The following is a 20899-nucleotide window of genomic DNA, read 5'->3' as shown; positions in this document are numbered from 1 at the left end:
AGTGGGTTGGTGGAGGGTTAGTGCCCCTCTCCGTAAAACAAATAACTCAAAGACAAACGGCCACCCCTTACGGGATTATGGCGTCTGGCAATAGATAGATAGATAGATAGACCTATAATATCAATGCTATCTTATGTATTTATTGTGTTGGATGACAGTATAGGTTTTTCCATGCCAACTTTAGCACTGAACCATTGACTTTGAAGAGTAACAGATTAATCATATAAGTATTTACAGAAAGGTTACTTAATTTTACACTTAGAGATTGTATTGTTTGGCCATGTGGAGAGGATGGAGAGTGAGAGACTGATGAGGGGAGTGTATGTGAGTGAGGTGAAGGGGGGGAGAGGGTGGGGGAGGCCAAGGATGAGGTGGAGAGATATATGAGAGAGGGGGTGTGTGAGCTGGGAGCAGGGTGGTGAAATGGCGGGGGACAGGGCTACATAGAGGAGGTTTGTTTGTGGTCATCCCTTACAGGATTAAGGCGTCTGGCAATAGAAAGATTGATTGATAGTATTATTTTGGAGCAGGGTGGTGAAATGGCGGGGGAAAGGGCGACATGGAGGCGATTTGTTTGTGGCCACCCTTATTGTTTTTATTGCTACTGATATGTGTAATGTTAGGGGGATTTCTTCGTGTGGTGGCATTGATATAACCATCTGGCTCTACCGCCTGGCTAAATATCCCTCACCATCTTCCATATCACCAGGCATCTCTACATCCTGGTTATAAAAATGCTCCTGAACTCCATCCCTATCCCCTGAAAGCAAGATGGAGCCACAACAACAGCTTAAATAACAGCATGAAAAGTGAAAAGGTTTTGAATTATTTTATATCTGTCGTTGCTAGTCACTGTCACTGATGCTTTCACTCCCTCTAACAGTCACATCTTCAGCCAAAAATCCCTCAAAATGTAGACTTGAGACCCCAGACAGTGAAATAGCGGGGGACAGGGTGACGTTGAGGCGATTTGTTTGTGGCCACCGCAAACGGGATTGAGGCGTCTGGCAGTAGATAGATAGATAGAGACCCCAGACGTTGCACCATCATCTCGAAGGGATGAAGAGGAAGTTGTACTGTAGGTGCACAGGAAGGAATTTTGTCCATGTTCTCCTGCACTTGTCCTCAGATCAAAAAGGTTCAGTTTATTGGTGAAAGACTGACGAGGAGAGTGTATGTGAGTGAGGTGGAGGGGGGGAAGAGGGAGGGGGAGGCCGAGGATGAGATGGAGGGATGGGGTGGAGAGGTATATGAGAGAGGGGGGAGGATGAGATGGAGGGATGGGGTGGAGAGGTATATGAGAGAGGGGGGTGTGAGTTAGGAGCGGGGCAGTGAAATGGCGGGGGACAGGGCGACGTGGAGGCGATTTGTTTGTGGCCACCCCGAACGGGATTGAGGCGTCTGGCAATAGATAGATAGATAGATTATTGGTGCTGATGACCTCTTTTACTTAGTCCAGTCCCATAGGAATCCTGGAAAATCTTCTCATAGGCTTCTCAAGGGCAGACAGACTGAAGGCCTCGTGACTTGAGAGAGACTGTGAGGGAGGGCTTTGAATACTATGGTAGGTAGGAGGGTTGGTGGGTAAGTAGGTCATTAGTGAAGATAGATTGGTAAGTAGGTAAATAAGATAGATTGGTAAGTAGGTAAATAAGATAGATTGGTAAGTAGGTAAATAAGATAGATTGGTAAGTAGGTAAATAAGATAGATTGGTAAGTAGGTAAATAGATGCATAAATAGATCTGGTGCCATTTTGAGCGGGAACACCATTTTTCCCTTGCTTTCAGATGACAGATTTGCATTTTAGAATCACTATCTATCTATCTATTGCCAGACGCCATAATCCCATAAGGGGTGGCCATTTGACTTTGAGTTAGTTGTTTTACGGGGAGGGGCACTAACCCTCCACCAACCCACTTGTTGACACGTAGGGAACACGTATGGTTTGGTGATATGGTTACCACCCAGCGTTGTAAATGGTTTCTTGGCTTACATGAAACCATTAGGCTTGTCACTCAATGTAAAGCCACCTGTAAAGGAAAGAAAAGCAATAAGAAGTGACAGGAAAGATGGGAGAAATAGGAAGAGAGGAGGGCAGGCACAGAAAAAGAATGATAAAGGCTAAGGAAGAAGTAGGCAGCACTACATAAAGTGAGTGGATGATGGTTAGAAATAGGAAGAGAGGAGGACAGACACAGAAAGAGAATGATAAAGGCTAAGGAAGAAGTAGGCAGCACTACATCAAGTGAGTGGATGATGGTGAGAAATAGGAAGAGAGGAGGACAGGCACAGAAAGAGAACGATAAAGGTGAAGGAAGAAGTAGGCAGCACTACATCAAGTGAGTGGATGATGGTCGCCACCACCTACCACTAATTTTAGAATCACACCTCACATACTAATAAATTTACGTTTTTCCTGAGTCACGTTTGCACATTAGGTGTTTTGCGTATTGAGAGCTCGCTTATTGGGAGACACCATTGTAACTCAGAGACAAACGGCCACCCCTTACGGGATTATGGCGTCTGGCTATAGATAGATAGATAGATAGATAGGTGTATAGATAGAACAGTGGCTTTGTGCTGGGGAGGGCTGCCTTCATGTGGTGGCGCTGATATAACTGAGCCGATCCTTTGCCTGGTTATACAAACATCCTTCAGCTCTCTCAGTGCCCCAAAAGGAGTATGGTGAACTGCAAGAAAACCACCGTCATCCTGCAGTCTACTGGGTTCAAGTTTGAGCTGAACCTGGGGCTACAAGAACTGTGCTCTTTTCACTCGAACTTGGCCCGGAGTTTCGTCCTTGTGCAGTGTGTATTAGTGCTCAAACAGTGACATGAGAAGGTGTATAGGAGTGCTGGTGTTTGAATGGGGTTAGGACATGTGTTTAGTATGGACAGTGTGTATTAGTGCCCAAACAGTGACATGAGAAGGTGTATGGTATAAAGAATTGCTTGAGGGAATGGCTTGTAGAGAATAGGGAGGCTGCCAGAGATTGAGCAGCATGGAGAGCCGCCATTAGGTGACCAAGGCCAACGCATACGAGCATGTTGGAGGCCTTATAAACAAAACATACATAATCTCCAAACGTACCTGTCTAACTATGCGACCCTAATCCACAGCCTGTGTCCTGGGGTTTGGTTATGGACAGTCGGTATTGGTGTCGAAGTGGTGACATGAAAAGGTGTGAGGTGTATACAAGAACTGAAGAGGAATGGATTGTAAAAGAGAAAGAATCCACAGCCAGTGTCTTGGGGTTTGGTTTATTAGTGTCAAAGTGGTGACATGAAAAATATGAGGGTTGAAGGACTACTGGTAAAGGAATGGACTATACAGGAGAAACACCCTAATCTATCTATCGGTGAAATCCCTCCATCTATCTATCTCAGAAATCCCCCTGTCTTTCTCATCCTCCGACCCTAATCCACAGCCGGTGCTCTGGGGTTGGGTTATAGACAGTCGGTACTAGTGTCAAAGTGGCGACATGAAAAAAATGTGAGGGTTAAAGAACTACTGGTAAAGGAATTCACTATATAGGAGAGAGAAATCACCTAGTCTATCTATCGGTGAAATTCCTTTTGTCTATCTATCGGTGAAATCCCTTTGTCTGTCTCATCCTCCAACCCTAATCCACAGCTGGAGCTCTGGCGTTCGGGTATGGACAGTCGGTATTAGTGTCGAAGTGGTGACATGAAAAAGCGTGAGGTTTGAAGGACTGCTGGTAAAGGAATGGACTACGTAGGAGAGAGAAACGCCCTAGTCTATCTATCAGTTCTTTGTCTATCTAATCCTCCGACCCTAATCCACAGCCAGTGCTCTGGGGTTCGGTTACAGACAGTCAGTATTAGTGTCAAAGTGGTGACATGAAAAGGTGCGAGGTGTATGCAAGAACTGAAAAGAAATGGATCGTAAAAGAGAAAGAAATCCGCCAGTCTATCTATTCGTGAAATTCCTTCGTCTATCTAACAGTGAAATCCCTTTGTTTATCTCATCCTCCGACCCTAATCAACAGCCGGTGTCCTGGGGTTCGGTCCTGGGTCCCGCCGTGCATATGTTGGTGGTCCGGGAGGGGAGGACGATGCGCTAGAAGGCCTCGGGGAGCTGGCACAACTCACCGTCACCAACGAGGCCGATGCTTCCTATGATGTAAGTAGAGAGAGAGAGAGACAGAGAGAGAGGGAGGGAGGGAGGGAGGAAGAGTGGAGGTAAAATTGGAGAGAGGTAGAGGAAGGGTAAGGAGAATGGTTGAGGGAGAGTTAACTTGGGAGGGAGAGAGGAGGTAAAATTGGAGAGAGGTGTAGGAAGGGTAAGGAGAATGGTTGAGAGAGAGAGTGAGAGAGTTAACGTGGGAGGGAGAGAGGAGGTAAATTGGAGAGAGGTGGAGGAAGGATAAGGAGAATAGTTGAGAGAAAGAGAGAGTAAATGTGGGAGGGAGAGAGGAGGTAAAATTGGAGAGAGGTAGAGAAAGGGTAAGAAGAATGGTTGAGAGAGAGAGTGAGAGAGTTAACGTGGGAGGGAGAGAAGAGGTAAACTGGAGAGAGGTAGGGGAAAGGTAGTGAGAATTGTTGTGTGTATGTGAGAGAGAGAGAGAGAGAGAGAGAGCATGACTTAACTAACGAGGCCAATGCTTCCTGTGGTGTAAGTATTTATGATGCAATTATTTATACAGGATATTATCAACCAATATAACTGTGTAAATTTAAGCATTGAATCTCACTCTTAACTTTCTTATCATTAACCGAAATAAACTTTGTAAATTTAACACAGACTTTCTTATCGTCACACCTCCAGCAGGTATTGTCAACCAAAGAAAGCTTCACAAATTTAAACGCTGGATTCCTCTCTTCACTTTCTTCGTAAATGTATCGTAAACCAAAATAAACTTCGTAAATTTAACCCTTTCAGTATCTAGGGTACCGGTGCAAAAGTTACCCACTCATGACTGGAGGATGCAAGCTGTGTCGAACAAAATCACCGGTTGATTATTTTGCTTTAGAAATTTTTTGTGTAATTTATATTCACCAAATGTTTTTATTAACACCATAATCAAGCACAACTATTTGAGATTACTAGGATTAAAAAATCAGGGAGAAAGAAGTCAAACTACGAATGTGAGGATAAAATGTTTAAGGAGTACCGCGAGTGCTGAAATGGGGGAGGGGGGGGTTCTCCCAGCACTCTGCCAAGGCTGAACTGACCCACATCCTGAGTACTTGCCTGCGGTTGGACGAAGCCTGCGTCTTCCAGTAACAACAGGGTTAATACACTTCTTTCTTATCTTACCATCTTCCACCAGATATCGTCAGCTAAAGAAATCTTGCTAATGTTTGTAGTGTACTAAATGTAATATCTCATCTGTTATCATCAACCAGATAAAACTTCCTATAAATAATCCTGAATTCCATATCTTCACATCTTCCCCCAGATATCATCAACCAAAATAAACTTTGTAAATTTAATACCCCTCTTATCTTCCCACCTTCCACCAGGTATTGTTAGCCAGATAGAACTTCCTATAAATAATCCTTAATTCCATACCTTCACATCTTCCCCCAGATATCATCAACCAAATTAAACTTCCTATAAATAATCCTTAATTCCATATCTTCACATCATCACCAGATATCATTAACCAAAATAAACTTCATAAATTTAATACACCTCTCATCTTCCCACCTTCCAGCAGATATCGTCAACCAAAGAAAACTTCCGCAAGACGTGGACGGCCAAGTACACGCTGCGATCCCACTTTGATGGGGTGCGGGCGCTGTGCTTCCACCCACAGGAGCCCACCCTCATCACCGCCTCCGAGGACGCAACACTGAAGCTCTGGAACCTGCAGAAGACAGTCCCGGCCAAAAAGTAAGGCAATAACACCGTACGCTTTCCACTCTAACTCGGCCCAAATTTGCTAGTCACAAAGAAGTGCTACCATACTCTTAAGTAGGCCTAAAACTGCCCCCTCCATGAATGCTAGTCACAAAGAAGTGCTATCATGCTGTGGAACCTGCAGAAGACAGTCCCAGCCAAAAAGTAAGGCAATAACACTACGCTTTTCACTCTAACTTGGCCTAAAATTGCTAGTCACAAAGAAGTGCTATGTGGAACCTGCAGAAGACAGTCCCAGCCAAAAAGTAAGGCAGTGATAATATACCCTTTTCACTCGAACTTGGCCCAAAATTGCTAGTCACAAAGAAGTGCTACCATACTCTTAACTAGGCCTAAAATTGCCCCTTCTCCATCTTGAATGCTAGTCACAAAGAAGTGCTATGTGGAACCTGCAGAAGACAGTCCCGGCCAAAAAGTAAGGCAGTGATAATATACTCTTTCCACTCTAACTTGGCCCAAAATTGCTAGTCACAAAGAAGTGCTACCATACTCTTTTTAACTAGGCCTAAAATTGCTCTCTTTCCATCTTGAATGCTAGTCACAAAGAAGTGCTATCGTGCTGTGGAAAGGCAATATGACTGTACTCTTTTCACTCTAATTTGACCCATCTCTCCATCTTGAATGCTAGTCACAAAGAAGTGCTATCATATTCTGGAAAAGCTATAATACTGTACTCTTTTCACTTTAACTTGGACCAAAAATGCCTTCCATCTTGATTGCTAGTCACAAAGAAGTGCTATCATGCTCATTTTAACTTGGCCCAAAATTGCTCTCTCTCCATCTTGAATGCTAGTCACAAAGAAGTGCTATCATGCTCTGGAAAGGCACTATACTCTTTTTGCTCTAACTTGGCCCCTCTCTCCATCTTGAATGCTTGTCACGAAGAAGTGCTATCATGCTGTGGAACCTGCAAGAGCTAGAGAGAAAGGCAATGATACTATTCTCTTTTCACTCTGACTTGGCCCGAAATTGCCCCTTCCATCATGAATGCTAGCCACAAAGAAGTGCTATCATACTCTTTTGAACTTGGCTTAAAATTGCCCCTTCTCCATCGTGAATGCTAGTCATAAAGAAGTGCAGTCATTCTCTGGAAGGGTAGTAGTACTGTACTCTTTTCACTCTAACTTGGCCTGAAATTGTCCTCTCTCCATCTTGAATGCTAGTCATAAAGAAGTGCTATCATACTCTTTTGAACTTGGCTTAAAATTACCCCTTCTCCATCTTGAATGCTAGTCACAAAGAAGTGCCGTCATACTCTTTCTAACTAAATTGCCCCATATTCTTCATCCCCAGATCAGCCTCACTTGACGTTGAGCCGGTGTACACTTTCCGCGGCCACCTGGGGCCTGTCTTGTGTCTGGCCATGAGTGGGGACGGTGAGAAGTGTTACTCTGGGGGCATCGACGGCACCATACGCATCTGGAACATCCCATCCTCTAACATCGACCCCTACGACTCTTACGGTGGGTGGTTATGATGTTAAGAATTTGTTTTATTTGAAATCTTGAAAAAGGTACTGGTATATCTGAGCGAATTTGAAGGAGGGAGGAGGCGAGGTAGGCCAAGGAGAAGGTGGAGGGATATGGTGGATGAGTGTGTGAGGAAGAGAGGTATGGAAGTCAGTGAGGCTTGGGGACTGACATGAGATTGAGCTGGCTGGATGAATGTTGTGAGAAGAAGTGCATGATCAGGGATTTGGCACCCCTTTTTAATGTGACAGCGTCCAGATTGACTCTATCGGATACGTTTATGTTAAGCTACAGAACGGGGTGAATGTTTTTGGCATATTAGATAGAGCCAGGATTCCATAGGCTTGAATGATGAGTGAATGGAAGCGTGGCCCATTGACTCTATCGGATACGTTTATGTGAAGCTACAGAACGTGGTGAATGCTTTTGGTTTATCAGATAGAGCCAGGATTCCAGGGGCTTGAATGATGAGTGAATGGAAGCATGGCCCATTGGATTGGGCAGACTTGGGCTGTCTGGACGTTGCTACTCCACACCCTGCCCTAGGGTGGGAAAGGAGGCCCAGATGGTGATGATGATGATGATGATGATGATGTCGCCCTGTCCCCTGCCATTTCACTGCCCTTCTCCCACCTCACTCTCACTCTTATACCTCTCCACTCCATCCCTCCATCTCATCCTCAGCCTCTCCCTCTCTCCACCTCACTCACATACACTCTCCTCATTAGTCTCTCACTCTCCATCCTCTCCACATGGCCAAACCACCTCAATGTATTTCTCCTAACGCCTTTTTACTTTGAACTAATCCCACTATTGTTGGTGGCAGTTTATCGGGTCACACAGATGCAGTATGGGGCTTTTATCGCAGCCAGCATCAACACCTCCTCTCCAGCACTCCTAGTTAGTCTCTCACTCCTTCCTGCAGTTTATAATATACCGTTCTCTTCCACATCAGATCCCAGTGTTGTTGGTGTTAGTTTATCGGGCCACACAGACACGGTATGGAGCTTCACGTATCACAGCACTCTCCAGCACTCCTAGTTAGTCACTCACTCCATTCTGTGGTTTATAATATACTGTTCTCTTCCTAACCCGATCCCAGTGTTGTTGGTGGCAGTTTATCAGGTCACACAGATGCCGTTTGGGGCCTAACCTATCAGCCAACATCAACACCTACTCTCCAGCACTCCTAGTTAGTCTCTTACGGCATCCTGCAGTTTATAATTTACTGTGTTATTTTCCCAGATCCCAGTGTTGTTGGTGGCAGTTTATCGGGCCACACAGATGCAGTTTGGGGCCTAACCTACCACGGCCAGCGTCAACACCTACTCTCCAGCACTCCTAGTTAGTCTCTTACGGCATCCTGCAGTTTATAATTTACTGTGTTATTTTCCCAGATCCCAGTGTTGTTGGTGGCAGTTTATCGGGCCACACAGATGCCGTTTGGGGCCTCACCTACCACGGCCAGCGTCAACACCTCCTTTCCTGCGCTGCCGACTCCACTGTGAGATTATGGTCCACTGATGCCCGATCTCCGCTCCTTTATACGTACGCTGTTGAGAAAGGTGAGGTGTAGTTATTTTATTTGTGGTGTCGATGTGGATGTGATAGGAAGCGTTATGAGGAACACACTGAGGTGGTTTGGCCATGTGGAGAGGATGGAGGGTGAAAGACTGACGAGGAGAGTGTATGTGAGTGAGGTGGATGTGGAATTACATGGAGAGAGAGACTGACAAATGAGGAAGTGAGGGAGCGTTGTGGTGTGGATGTGGATGTGACAGGAAGCGTTATGAGGAACACACTGAGGTGGTTTGACCATGTGGAGAGGATGGAGGGTGAAAGACTGATGAGGAGAGTGTATGTGAGTGAGGTGGAGGAGGGAAGAGGGAAGGGGAGGCTGAGGATGAGATGGAGGGATGGGGTGGAAAGGTATATGAGAGAGGGGGGTGTGAGTTGGGAGCAGGGCAGTGAAATGGCGGGGGACAGGACGACGTGGAGGTGATTTGTTTGTGGCCACCCCAAACGGGATTGAGGCGTCTGGCAATAGATAGATAGATAGATATTTACTCGTTTGGAAGTCGGTGAGTCTAGGAAACTGACGAGATCGAGCTGGCTGGATGAATGTTGTGAGGAGGAGTGCATGATCAGGGATTTGGCACCCCTTTTTAACGTGGCAGCGTCCAGACTGACTCTATTGGATACGATTATGTGAAGGTCCTTTATGCATATGCTGTTGAGAAAGGTGAGTTGGATTGATTTATCTGTCATCGCATACTTAGTTTGGTGGGAAAAGAGCTTCGGAGGAGGATAGTTACGATGATGATGATGATAAGATGGAGGAGGAGGAGGATGGTAGTGATGATGATGATGATGTGGGGAAAGAGTTTGAGATGATGATGATGGTGATGGTGATTTTATTTTAGTTTTATTTATTTTTCTACTGGGAAATGCTCACCATCCACTCACTCGATGTAGTGCTGCTCTTGGGTGACTGCCCTTTCCTCCCGTCCGTCCTTCTTTCCTTCCTTCCTCATCTGTCTTTCTTTCCTTCATTCTTTCCTCTTCCTTCTGCCTGTGGGTGACTTTACACTCCCTCTTCTGTCTTTCTTTCCTTCATTCTTTCCTCTTCCTTCTGCCTGTGGGTGACTTTACACTCCCTCTTCTGTCTTTCTTTCCTTCATTCTTTCCTCTTCCTTCTGCCTGTGGGTGACTTTACACTCCCTCTTCTGTCTTTCTTTCCTTCATTCTTTCCTCTTCCTTCTGCCTGTGGGTGACTTTACACTCCCTCTTCTGTCTTTCTTTCCTTCATTCTTTCCTCTTCCTTCTGCCTGTGGGTGACTTTACACTCCCTCTTCTGTCTTTCTTTCCTTCATTCTTTCCTCTTCCTTCTGCCTGTGGGTGACTTTACACTCCCTCTTCTGTCTTTCTTTCCTTCATTCTTTCCTCTTCCTTCTGCCTGTGGGTGACTCTACACTGAGTGACAAGCCAAATGGTTTCCTGTACACCAGGAAACCATTTACTACGCTGGGTGGTAACCATATAACCAAATTATGGCGCCTGGTGGTTTAGTGGGTAATTACGGCGCTCCAATTGGATTGAGCCGGTGAAGGTTTATATCCAAGGGATGGTTGAGGTTTATTGCTCATGTAATGCCACTCAGGGATGAGTGAGGGTGGTCACTCGCATCTTAAATGTCAGGACCAACTTGCCCAGCCCCTTGCTCCTACGCTCCTCATGGGGGCAACACAGGATTAGATGATGATGATGGAAAAGAAGTAGACCAAGAGTGGTAACTTCCCAGGATATCATTGCTCTCTCTATCTCTGCAGATGGTATTGCTCTCTCTCTCTCTCTCTCTCATTGCAGACGGTATTCCTACGTCGGTGGACTTTGTGTACGAGTCCAGCAACCAGTTTGTGTGCAGCTTCAACACCGCCAACTGTGTCATCTTCGACCTGGAGACCGGCAAACCCGTCATGCGCCTCGACACAGAGACAGAGCAGGGCAGCAGTTCCATCAGCAGGCAGATTAACAGAGTAGGTGGAAGGGTGACACGGCAGTAGTAGTAGTAGTAGTTGTAGTAGTAGTAGTATCTGCTTCACCCTGGTGTGTGTGGGGGAGCAGACCCATCCGGCACAGGTAAGCCAGTGGTTTTGTGGGGCCGTTCTACAGTATGATCTGCTGCACCCTTGTGGTACACACCACCACACCAGGTCCTTCCCACGTTGAGGTGTAGGGAAATATGGGGAAGTTTGGCTCCTGAGTGGACACCGCAGCTGCTTCATCCAATGTCGCAGCACCAAAACACACACACACACACACACACACACACACACACACACACACACACACACACACACACACACACACACTGGTCTAGATGATGATGACGATGATGATAATAAAATATCACCGTACGAGTATACTTTTTTATTTGGTTCAGGTTGTGTCTCACCCAACGCTGCCCCTCACCATCACCGGCCATGAGGATCGTCACATTCGGTTCTGGGACAACAACAGTGGCCGGCTGGTACAGTCCATGGTGGCCCACCTGGACTCCGTCACCTCCCTTGCTGTCGACCCCAATGGACTCTACCTCCTTTCTGGCAGTGAGTACTCCACCCTCCCCCACCCCCACCCACCTCTGTCTGTCTGTCTGTCTCTGTCTCTCTCTCTCTCTTTCTCTCTCTCTGACCTTGACCTTGACCTGTTCTCTGAAACAGTAGTTCATCCCCTTGGCTGACCCTTGACACTTCCAAGTTTGGTTATAATTGGATAAAGTTGAGGTTGTGTGTGTGTGTGTGTGTGTGTGTGTTAATCCATGGTTGTATACCTTCCGCCAGGTCATGACTGCAGTATTCGGCTGTGGCAGCTGGACAGCAAGCAGTGTGTTCAGGAGATAACGGCTCACAGGAAGAAGTTTGATGAGAGTATTTTTGATGTGGCCTTCCACCCCAGCAAGCCCTTCATCGCCAGCGCCGGCGCCGACGCCCTGGCCAAAGTGTTCGTCTGAGCGCGGAGAGAGAACGCCGCCCCGACGCGGTGTCCCCGCCGCACCGCCTGAGGCCCCGGCCGCCGCACCGGGTGGCGTTGCGCACCTGACTGCCGGCCTCGCCGCTGCTTGCGGTGGTGACCCCGTTGCTGTGGATGCCCGTTGTGGTGGACACCGTTGCTCTGCTGGACGGTTGCTGTGATGGTTGGTGGCGGCGGTGACTGGTTGCCGTGGCAGCCAATGTAGTAGTGACTGGTTGCTGTTGCAGCCAGTTGTGGTAGTGACTGATTGCAGTGGTTACTGGTTGCCATAGTTACCAGTCACCACGGTGACAGGTTACCGTGGTGACCGCCGCACCTGGCCGGCCCGGGGGTGACGCAGACGTGACTCGACCCCATAGTTTTGATCCCGTAGCGCCCGACGCCCGGCCTGCCCCGGCCTCCCTGTCCTCTGACTGTGTTGGTGTGGCCGTGTTTGCCGTGAATATATTACACTCCCATTACACAGCATCAAATGGGAAGGACACGTACACCCCCCTCGTATCAGTGTGGCTGTGTCCTGTGTAGTACACTCCCTTAATGCAGTACCAGATGGGAGGGACACACACACACACACACACAACACACACACACACACACACACACACACACACACACACACACACAGGCCCCTGGTGTTGGTGTAGCTGCGTCCTGTCAGTGTATCACAGTCCCATAACACAGCATGGTATGGGAGGGGCACACACGGAGCTGGTCACCCCTTCAAGAGCAGTGTTCGGCCCCCCCACCCTCCTCCTCACTCCCCACCCTCATAACTCACAAACTGCGCTGTAAGTAATACATAATAACTCTTTACTTCCCATAATTTTGGTGTATCATTTTATGCTAACCAGTACACTTGACAGGAAGTTTGATAGCGAGATGTGCTGTATTGTATAAATTTGTTCCACTGTCCTAATACCATAGTGGTGTGACAGGCCCCCATAATACCACTCTGCTGGACCTAGAAGCCAAAATTGCAAGGGATATACCAGCTCACACCAGGCCACACCAGCTTGGACAACTGGTGTACCCTAGCCCAAATTTCAAGTGGTGTAGTTCTGACTGGCTTGGACAAAAATGCAGCTGATATACCACTCCCGCCGGGGACCATGCGACTGATAATACCAGTTTTGTCCGACCGGGATGACTGGTGTGTGGTGTGAGTGGACGAAAGTGGTGTAGCCAGACCGAAGCAGACCAAAACACCAGTCCGAAGTGGATGAATCGCGCGAGTGGACGGAAACGGAAACCAGTCGGTAGAACCATCCTGAAATATGGTTTGGTGTCTGTAAATTCTGTGTTAATATATATAGTGAATCATAGAAGAGTCATATAGAATCGTGTGGATGAATCATGTGCACGAATCATACCCCCATGTAGTGAGACTGGATATACAACGCCTAAATGATGATGTATAGTGGTGTAGAAGAATCAGGAGAATCATACCAGCATATTGCACTGAAATTTTATGGTTGAAGCTGATGATGCTAGTAAAATGAATCGTGAATCAAGTGAGGATACAAGCTAAGTGATGATGCATGTTAGAATTGAAGAATCGTGTATTTAAGAAAGATAGTGATGTATATGAAGATTGAAGAATCGTAGGTGTGTTTTAAGAGTCAGTGATTCTTATGGAAAATGAAGAATCGTGTGTGTGTGCTTGAGATATAAATTGACGATTCTTATTAAAATTGACGATTCATGTGTTTAAGTTGACAATTCTTTTTAAATTGACGAATCATGCATGTGTTTAAGATTGAAGTCAATGATTCTTATTAATATTGATGAATCGTGTGTGTTTGAGATATAAGTTGACGATTCTTATTAAAATTGATGAATCATACATGTGTTTAAGATTCATGTTAACAATTCTTATTAAAACTGAAGAATCGTGTGTGTGTTTGAGGTATAAGTTGACGATTCTTATAAAATTGACGAATCATACGTGTGTTTAGGATTCAAGTCAATGATTCTTAATAAAACTGAAGAATCGTTTGTGTTTGAGATCTAAATAAGTTGGCGATTCTTATTCAGATTGACGAATCGTGTGTTTATGGTGCAAGTTGAATCATGCATGTTAGAATTGAAGAATCATTGAAGGTACAGCAGCGACGATTCTTTTTAAAAGTGATGAATCGAATATGTGTTTGTTACAAGAGATGACGATTCCTGGTATTAAAATTGAGGAATCTGTTATTATTGATGAATCATATGTGTGTTTATGATGCAAGAGATGATTCATAGTAAAATTGAAGAATATACAGTATTGATGAATCGTATTTTTTTTTGAGAGATGACGATTCTTAGTAAAATTGAAGAATATATTGACGAATCATATGTTTTTTATATATATGATATGACGATTCTTAGTAAAATTGAAGAATATTAAAGCTGATGAATCACACGTGTTAAAGATGCAGAAGAGATTACGATTCTTACCAAAATTCAGGAAGATATTGAAATTGACGAATCATATCAGTGGTTATGATACAAGAGCCAACTGTTCTTAATACAGCTGAAGAATCATTTAGGCGAATCATGTATGGTTAAATGAAGCGTGTTTAACGATAGGGAAACTCACACCGGTAACTATAGTCGCGGCGCACGACTCTGAGGTTGTTATTATCGTACCCTGGCAACCTACGATTCAAAAGTGCATCCGATTTCGTATCATATTATACACGAATATTATTATACATGAATCCCTTGCATCTCATACACAAATCATATTATTATGCACGAATATATTATACAAGAATATTATTGTACACGAACATACACAAATCATTATTATGCATGAATATTATTGTACACGAACATATTATACACGAATCGCGTCTCATACATGAAATCAGTTGCACTTTTGAATGGTAGGATGCCAGGTTACGGTATTGACAACCTCAGGGTCGTGCACCGAGACCAGAACCAGCTTGTGTTTGAGGTAACGAGCGAAACGATGACGAAGGGACGGTGACGGTGGCGGAGAGGGCGGATGGGCGGGGCGGAGGGGGCGGAGGCAGAGGTACACAACTCTTGACTAGTCTTTTATAGGGTAGACGATGCTGTGGTTTGCCCTCTGTTAAATAAATAAATTAATTAATTAATAATGGCTTAACACTCAGGGCGGCATTCTTGTGCGGTTAGGAAGCTCCCTTAACACCTTTTCCTTAGTGGTTTGTTTCTGATTTTAGGAAGCTGCCTTAACACCTGATTTTAGGAAGTTCTCTCAACACCTGATTTTAGGAAGCTCCCTTAACACCTTTTCCTTAGTGGTTTGTTTCTGATTTTAGGAAGCTGCCTTAACACCGGATTTTAGGAAGCTCTCATAACACCTGATTTTAGGAAGCTCCCTTAACACCTTTTCTTTAGTGATTCATTCCTGATTCTCCTCCGTTTCTCTGTTAACACCTCCTCCTTAGTGGTTTATTTCTGATTCTCCTCCGTGTGAGAGTTATTTGAGGGGAGCATGTGCAGTTGCATGGAGAGAGAGACTGACAAATAAGGAAGTGAAGGAGCGTTGTGGTGTGGATGTGGATGTGATAGGAAGCGTTAGGAGAAACACACTTGAGGTGGTTTGGCCATATGGAGAGTGAGAGATTGACAAGGAGAGTGTATGTGAGTGAGGAAGAGGGGGAGAGAGGGAGGGGGAGGCCAAGGATGAGATGGAGGGATGAAGTGGAGAGGTATATGAGAGAAGGGGGTGTGAGCTGGGAGCAAGGCAGTGAATGGTGGGGGGACAGGGCGACATGGAGGTGATTTGTTTGTGGCCACCCCTTACAGGATTAAGGTGTCTGGCAATAGGTAGATAGATAGATAGATAGTGTTATTCATGCAATCTTTGTCCTCATTGAAAAGATATGGGAAGCAAAAAAGAGGATATTAATGGGTAGTTAGGAAAATAAATAAATAAGGAACAGATGCTAAGGTAGAGAGAGAGAGAAAAATTAATGGGTAGTACAGAGATAAATCACTAAGGAACAGGTGTTAGGGAAAAAAAAACAAGATTAATGGGTAGCATGGGAAATAAATGAATAAGGAAGAGGTGCTTGGGGAAGAAAAGAAAAAGATTAATGGGTAGTACAGAGAATAAATCACTAAGGAAGAGGTGTCAGGAAAAATAAAAAGAAAAAAGAGTAATGGGTTGCACAGAAAATAAATCACTAAGGAAGAGGTGTTTGGGGGAAAAAAAAAGAAAAAATAATAATGGGTACTACAGAAAATAAATCACTTAGGAAAAGGTGCAAGGGAAAGAAAAAAGAAGACATGAAAAAGAAAACATGAAGGGGTAGCACGGAGGAATAAATCACTAAGGAAGAGGTGTTAGGAAAAAGAAGACGTGAAAAAGAAAACATGAAGGGGTAGCACTTAGGAATAAATCACTAAGGAGGAGGTGTTAGGAAAAAGAAGACATGAAAAAGAAAACATTAAGGGGTAGCACGGAGGAATAAATCACTAAGGAAGAGGTGTTAGGAAAAAGAAGACGTGAAAAAGAAAACATGAAGGGGTAGCACGGAGGAATAAATCACTAAGGAGGAGGTGTTAGGAAAAAGAAGACATGAAAAAGAAAACATTAAGGGGTAGCACGGAGGAATAAATCACTAAGGAAGAGGTGTTAGGGAGCCTTCTAGGGCCGGGAATGCCAGCCTCGTAACACTTTTCAAATCGTGGGTAATTTTAACATTCAAATATCTGTATATATTGACTTTACTCCTTGCTCATCAGTTTGTAGGTGTGTGTAAGTTGTGTGGGTGGGAGGATGACTAGTGATGTTAATACCACAGGAAATACCAGGGAATATATCTTAAGAAATACCAGAAAATATACCATTGATGTGTTGTTAATATGAGGGGAAATACCAGGGATAATACCAGCAACGTAGTGTTGTTGATACCAGAGAGTATACCAGGGGATATACCAGTGAATATAGCAGGGGAAATACCAGGGAATATACCAGGGATGTAGTGTTAATATGGGGAAATACCAGAACAAATACCAGGGAATATACCAGAGATGTGTTAATATGAGGGGTAATAACAGTGGATATACATGGGGAAATACCATTGAATATACCAGGAGAAATACCATGGGAAATACCAGTGAATATACCAGGAGAAATACCACGGGAAATACCAGTGAATATACCAGAGGAAATACCGGACTATGAGGGGTAATAACAGTGGATATACATGGGGAAATACCATTGAATATACCAGGAGAACTACCACGGGAAATACCAGTGAAAATACAAGGGGAAATACCAGAAATACCAGGGAATATACCAGCAATATAGTGTTGTTAATACCGTGGCATATACCAGGTGAAATTCCAGTGAATATACCAGGAAAATACCAGGGGAAATACCAGGGAAAATACCAGCTTGGTGGGGTGGTATGGTGTTGATGGTAAAAAGGATGATGATGATGATGATGATATATTATAAGTCTGAATTAGTTTGGATGATGATGATGATGGTGATGATGATGCCAATGCCAGTGCCACACCTTATGTCTAAAGTAGGGCTGGGTTGATGATAATGATGATGATGGTAGAGTTTGAAAGACGATGCCAGAATCAGATTTGGAGTAATGACGATAAAAATAATGATGATGATGATGATGGGACGTTTAAATAATAGTTGAAGTGGTAGTGTAATGCCGCAAGGGAGTGAGGCTGGTCAACTACCCCAAACTACACACAACTACACTATCCTCAGTAACCATACATTTCAAAATAGTATAAGATGGACAATGACAGTTTATTATTATTACTGTTATTATTATTATCTTTATTATTATTATTATTATATTATTATTATTACAGTATCTTTATTATTATTATTATCCGTCCATCATCCAATCCTGTGTTGCCCCATAAGAAGCCTAGAAGCCCGGGGCTAGGCAAGTTGGTCCTGACATTCAAGATGAGAGTGACCAGCCTCACTCATCCCTGAGTGGCATTACATGAGCAATAAACCCCAACCACCCCTTGGATATAAACCTGCACCGGCTCAATCCGATTGGAGCGCCATAATTACCCACCAAACCATCAGGTGCCATAATTTGGTATTTGGTTATATGGTTACCACCCAGCGTAGTAAATGGTTTCCTGGTGTACAGGAAACCATTTGGCTTGTCACTCAGTGTAGAGTCACCCACAGGCAGAAGGAAGAGGAAAGAAAGACAGAAGAGGGAGTGTAAAGTCACCCACAGGCAGAAGGAAGAGGAAAGAATGAAGGAAAGAAAGACAGAAGAGGATGGAAGGATGAGAGGAAAAGGTATTATTATTATTATTATTATTATTATTATTATTATTATTATTATTTATATGTTCTAGGTAGATAATTTTATAACCAGCATATGGAATCTCTCTCATTGAAATTCTTAAATACTCAAAAGGTCTCCAGATGCAGGAACTATTTTTATACAGAAAATAATAATAAAAAATGATAAAAATGATGATGGGAAGGGTAATAATAATAATAATAATAATAATAATAATAGAAATAATAATAATAATAGAAATAATAATAATAATAATAATAATGATGATAAAGAGAATGATATATTTTTGATATTAATGTATGAAGAGAAATGACTGGATATTGAGTGGGATGATGATGATGATGATGATGATGATGATGATGATGATGATGATGAGGAGGAGGAGGAGGAGGAAGTGGCTTAGTAATGATGGTGATGATTAGGAAAATGAATGGGATAGTGATGATGATGATGATGATAATTATGGTAAATATAATGTGTTTTGGTATATTTTAAGAAGAGTAACAGTGGAAATTTTTGGAATAATGATGATGATGATGATGACAGTGATGATGGTGATGACAATGATGATGATGGTGATGATGATGAAGAAGAAGAAGGTAAAATACAGAAGAGAAGTCTGTATTTTGGAATTTGCTCTCTCTCTCTCTCTAAAATGACCATGAAAGGCAATGATGATGATGACGAAGAACTAGAACTCGAAGAACAAGAAGAACTGTACAGACGTTGGTCGATGATGACATATAACTAGAACACGATGAACAGCAAGAAGAAAACCGTGCATAAATTGGTGGATGATGATGGCGATGAACACGAAGAACAGCAAGAAGAACTCTGCGTAAATTGGTCGGTGATGATGACGAATAACTAGAACATGAAGAACACGAACTAGAACTTGATGAAGAACAGCAGGAAGAACCCTACATAAATTGGTGACTGATGATGACGAAAAACAAGAACACGAAGAACACGAACTAGAACACGAAGAACACTGTACGTAAGTGGGTAGAACAGGGCTGGTCATCCTCCCATCAGACACCTTGTATAGTCCACCCCAATCACTATTGAAACAAGCATTATTATTATTATTATTACTATTTTTATTATTATTATTATTATTATTATTATTTTTATTATCATTATTATTATTATTATTTTTATTATTATTTATTTATTTATTTATTTTTTTGAGATGTGGAGCCAAGGGACCTGGCCATATGCTTTTTGGTTACGCTCCCTAACACCATTTCCTAAGTGATTTATTTTGTGTCGGTTAAGGAAGTTCCCTGACATCTCTTCCTAAGTGATTTATTTTGCATATTACACCATACTGTCTGTTAAGGAAGCTACCTAACACCTCTTCCTAAGTGATTTATTTTGTGTCAGTTAAGGAAGCTCCCTAACACCATTTCCTAAGTGATTTATTTTGTGTCAGTTAAGGAAGCTCCTTAACACCTCTTCGTAAGTGATTTATTTTGCACATTACACCTTGCTGTCACAATACCTCTTCCTAATATATATATTTATTTTGCTTATTACACCATACTGTCTGTTAAGGAAGCTCCCTAACACCTCTTCCTGAGTGATTTATTTTGCTTATTCTTGTCAGTTAAGGAAGCTCCCTAACACCTGTTCCTTAGTGATTTATTCTCCAAACTACCCATTAATATCCTCTTTTTTGCAACTTAAATTGGATGCATAACACACAAGAATATAGTAATGGTGCAGAATCAGGAATAAATAGGTTTGGAAGAGGTGTTAAGTAAGCTTCCTAACCAAATGAGACTACCTCCCTGTGTCACCTACATTTATATTTTTGTTAAGGAAGCTCCCTAACACCTCTCCCTTAGTGATTTATTTTTGGATGTGGCTGGTTAATATTATACATTATTTATGCAGTATGGCTATGTTTGAAGGATTTATATAACACAGAAGAGGACAGTAAGATTATGTAATACAGAAGAGTCTAGTAAGATTTATGAGACACAGAAGAGGACAGTAAGATTTATATATAACACAGGATTTATGCAGCACGGATGAGGACAGTAAGATTATATAACACAGAAGAGGACAGTAACCTGTAACACAGAAGAGGACAGTAAGATTATATAACACAGAAGAGGACAGTAGAATTATATAACACAGAAGAGGACAGTAAGATTATATAACACAGAAGAGGACAGATTTATGTAACACAGAAGAGGACAGAAATATGTAACACAGAAGAGGACAGTAAGATTATGTAATAGAGAAGAGGACAGTAAGGTGCAATAACCAAACTAAATCACCCAGGAAAAGGCGCTAGGGAGCTTAAAAGACGAGAATACGTGCCCTAGAGTGCGACCTTAAAACCGAGGTCACGAAAACGTAAACAAACCCAATTTTACCCCAATTTTAATGCAGCTCCGAGGATAGGGAAAAAATTAGACTTCATTCCACTGTACATAGGCAGTCGGTATGAGGTAGGGAGGATTGGATTTCTCATATTTATAATTGTCATGAGGCAGGCTGATCAGATTTCCGTCATTTACAGTCTTTTTGAAATACGAAGATTGGATTTCTCTTATTTCCAATTTTCGTGAGGTAGGCAGATCAGATTTCCCTTATTTACAATTTCTGTTTACAATTTTAATTTATTTACAGTTTATTTACAGTTTATTTACAATTTTTATGATATAGGAAGATCGGAGTTCCCCTATTTACAATTTTGATGAGGCAGGCAGATCAGA

The 20899-nt window shown here is 43.2% G+C and overlaps 1 protein-coding gene across 3 annotated transcripts in view; it reads left to right on the top strand.

Annotated features, from left to right (window-relative positions):
• Positions 1 to 11884, top strand: part of Cka (Connector of kinase to AP-1) — a 43417-nt gene extending 31533 nt beyond the window's left edge. For 2 of the 3 annotated variants that reach the window (XM_080269089.1, XM_080269087.1), the window contains 7 exons: positions 4011 to 4144; positions 5682 to 5860; positions 7181 to 7350; positions 8754 to 8921; positions 10723 to 10892; positions 11300 to 11465; positions 11700 to 11884. In XM_080269089.1, coding sequence (XP_080125215.1) covers positions 4011 to 4144; positions 5682 to 5860; positions 7181 to 7350; positions 8754 to 8921; positions 10723 to 10892; positions 11300 to 11465; positions 11700 to 11869 — 1157 coding nt within the window. In that variant the 3' untranslated portion in view covers positions 11870 to 11884. The remainder of the gene's footprint in view (positions 1 to 4010; positions 4145 to 5681; positions 5861 to 7180; positions 7351 to 8753; positions 8922 to 10722; positions 10893 to 11299; positions 11466 to 11699) is intronic. The other variant, XM_080269088.1, reaches the window with a different exon arrangement.
• Positions 11885 to 20899: the final 9015 nt, after the last annotated feature.

This window comes from Coenobita brevimanus, chromosome 31 (assembly GCF_032717465.1).
Source record: "Coenobita brevimanus isolate Jiangsu-jjx chromosome 31, ASM3271746v2, whole genome shotgun sequence".
NCBI lineage: Eukaryota > Metazoa > Arthropoda > Malacostraca > Decapoda > Coenobitidae > Coenobita > Coenobita brevimanus.
The sequence above is the reverse complement of the archived record's forward strand: the minus strand, read 5'-3'. Positions and strand labels throughout refer to the sequence as shown.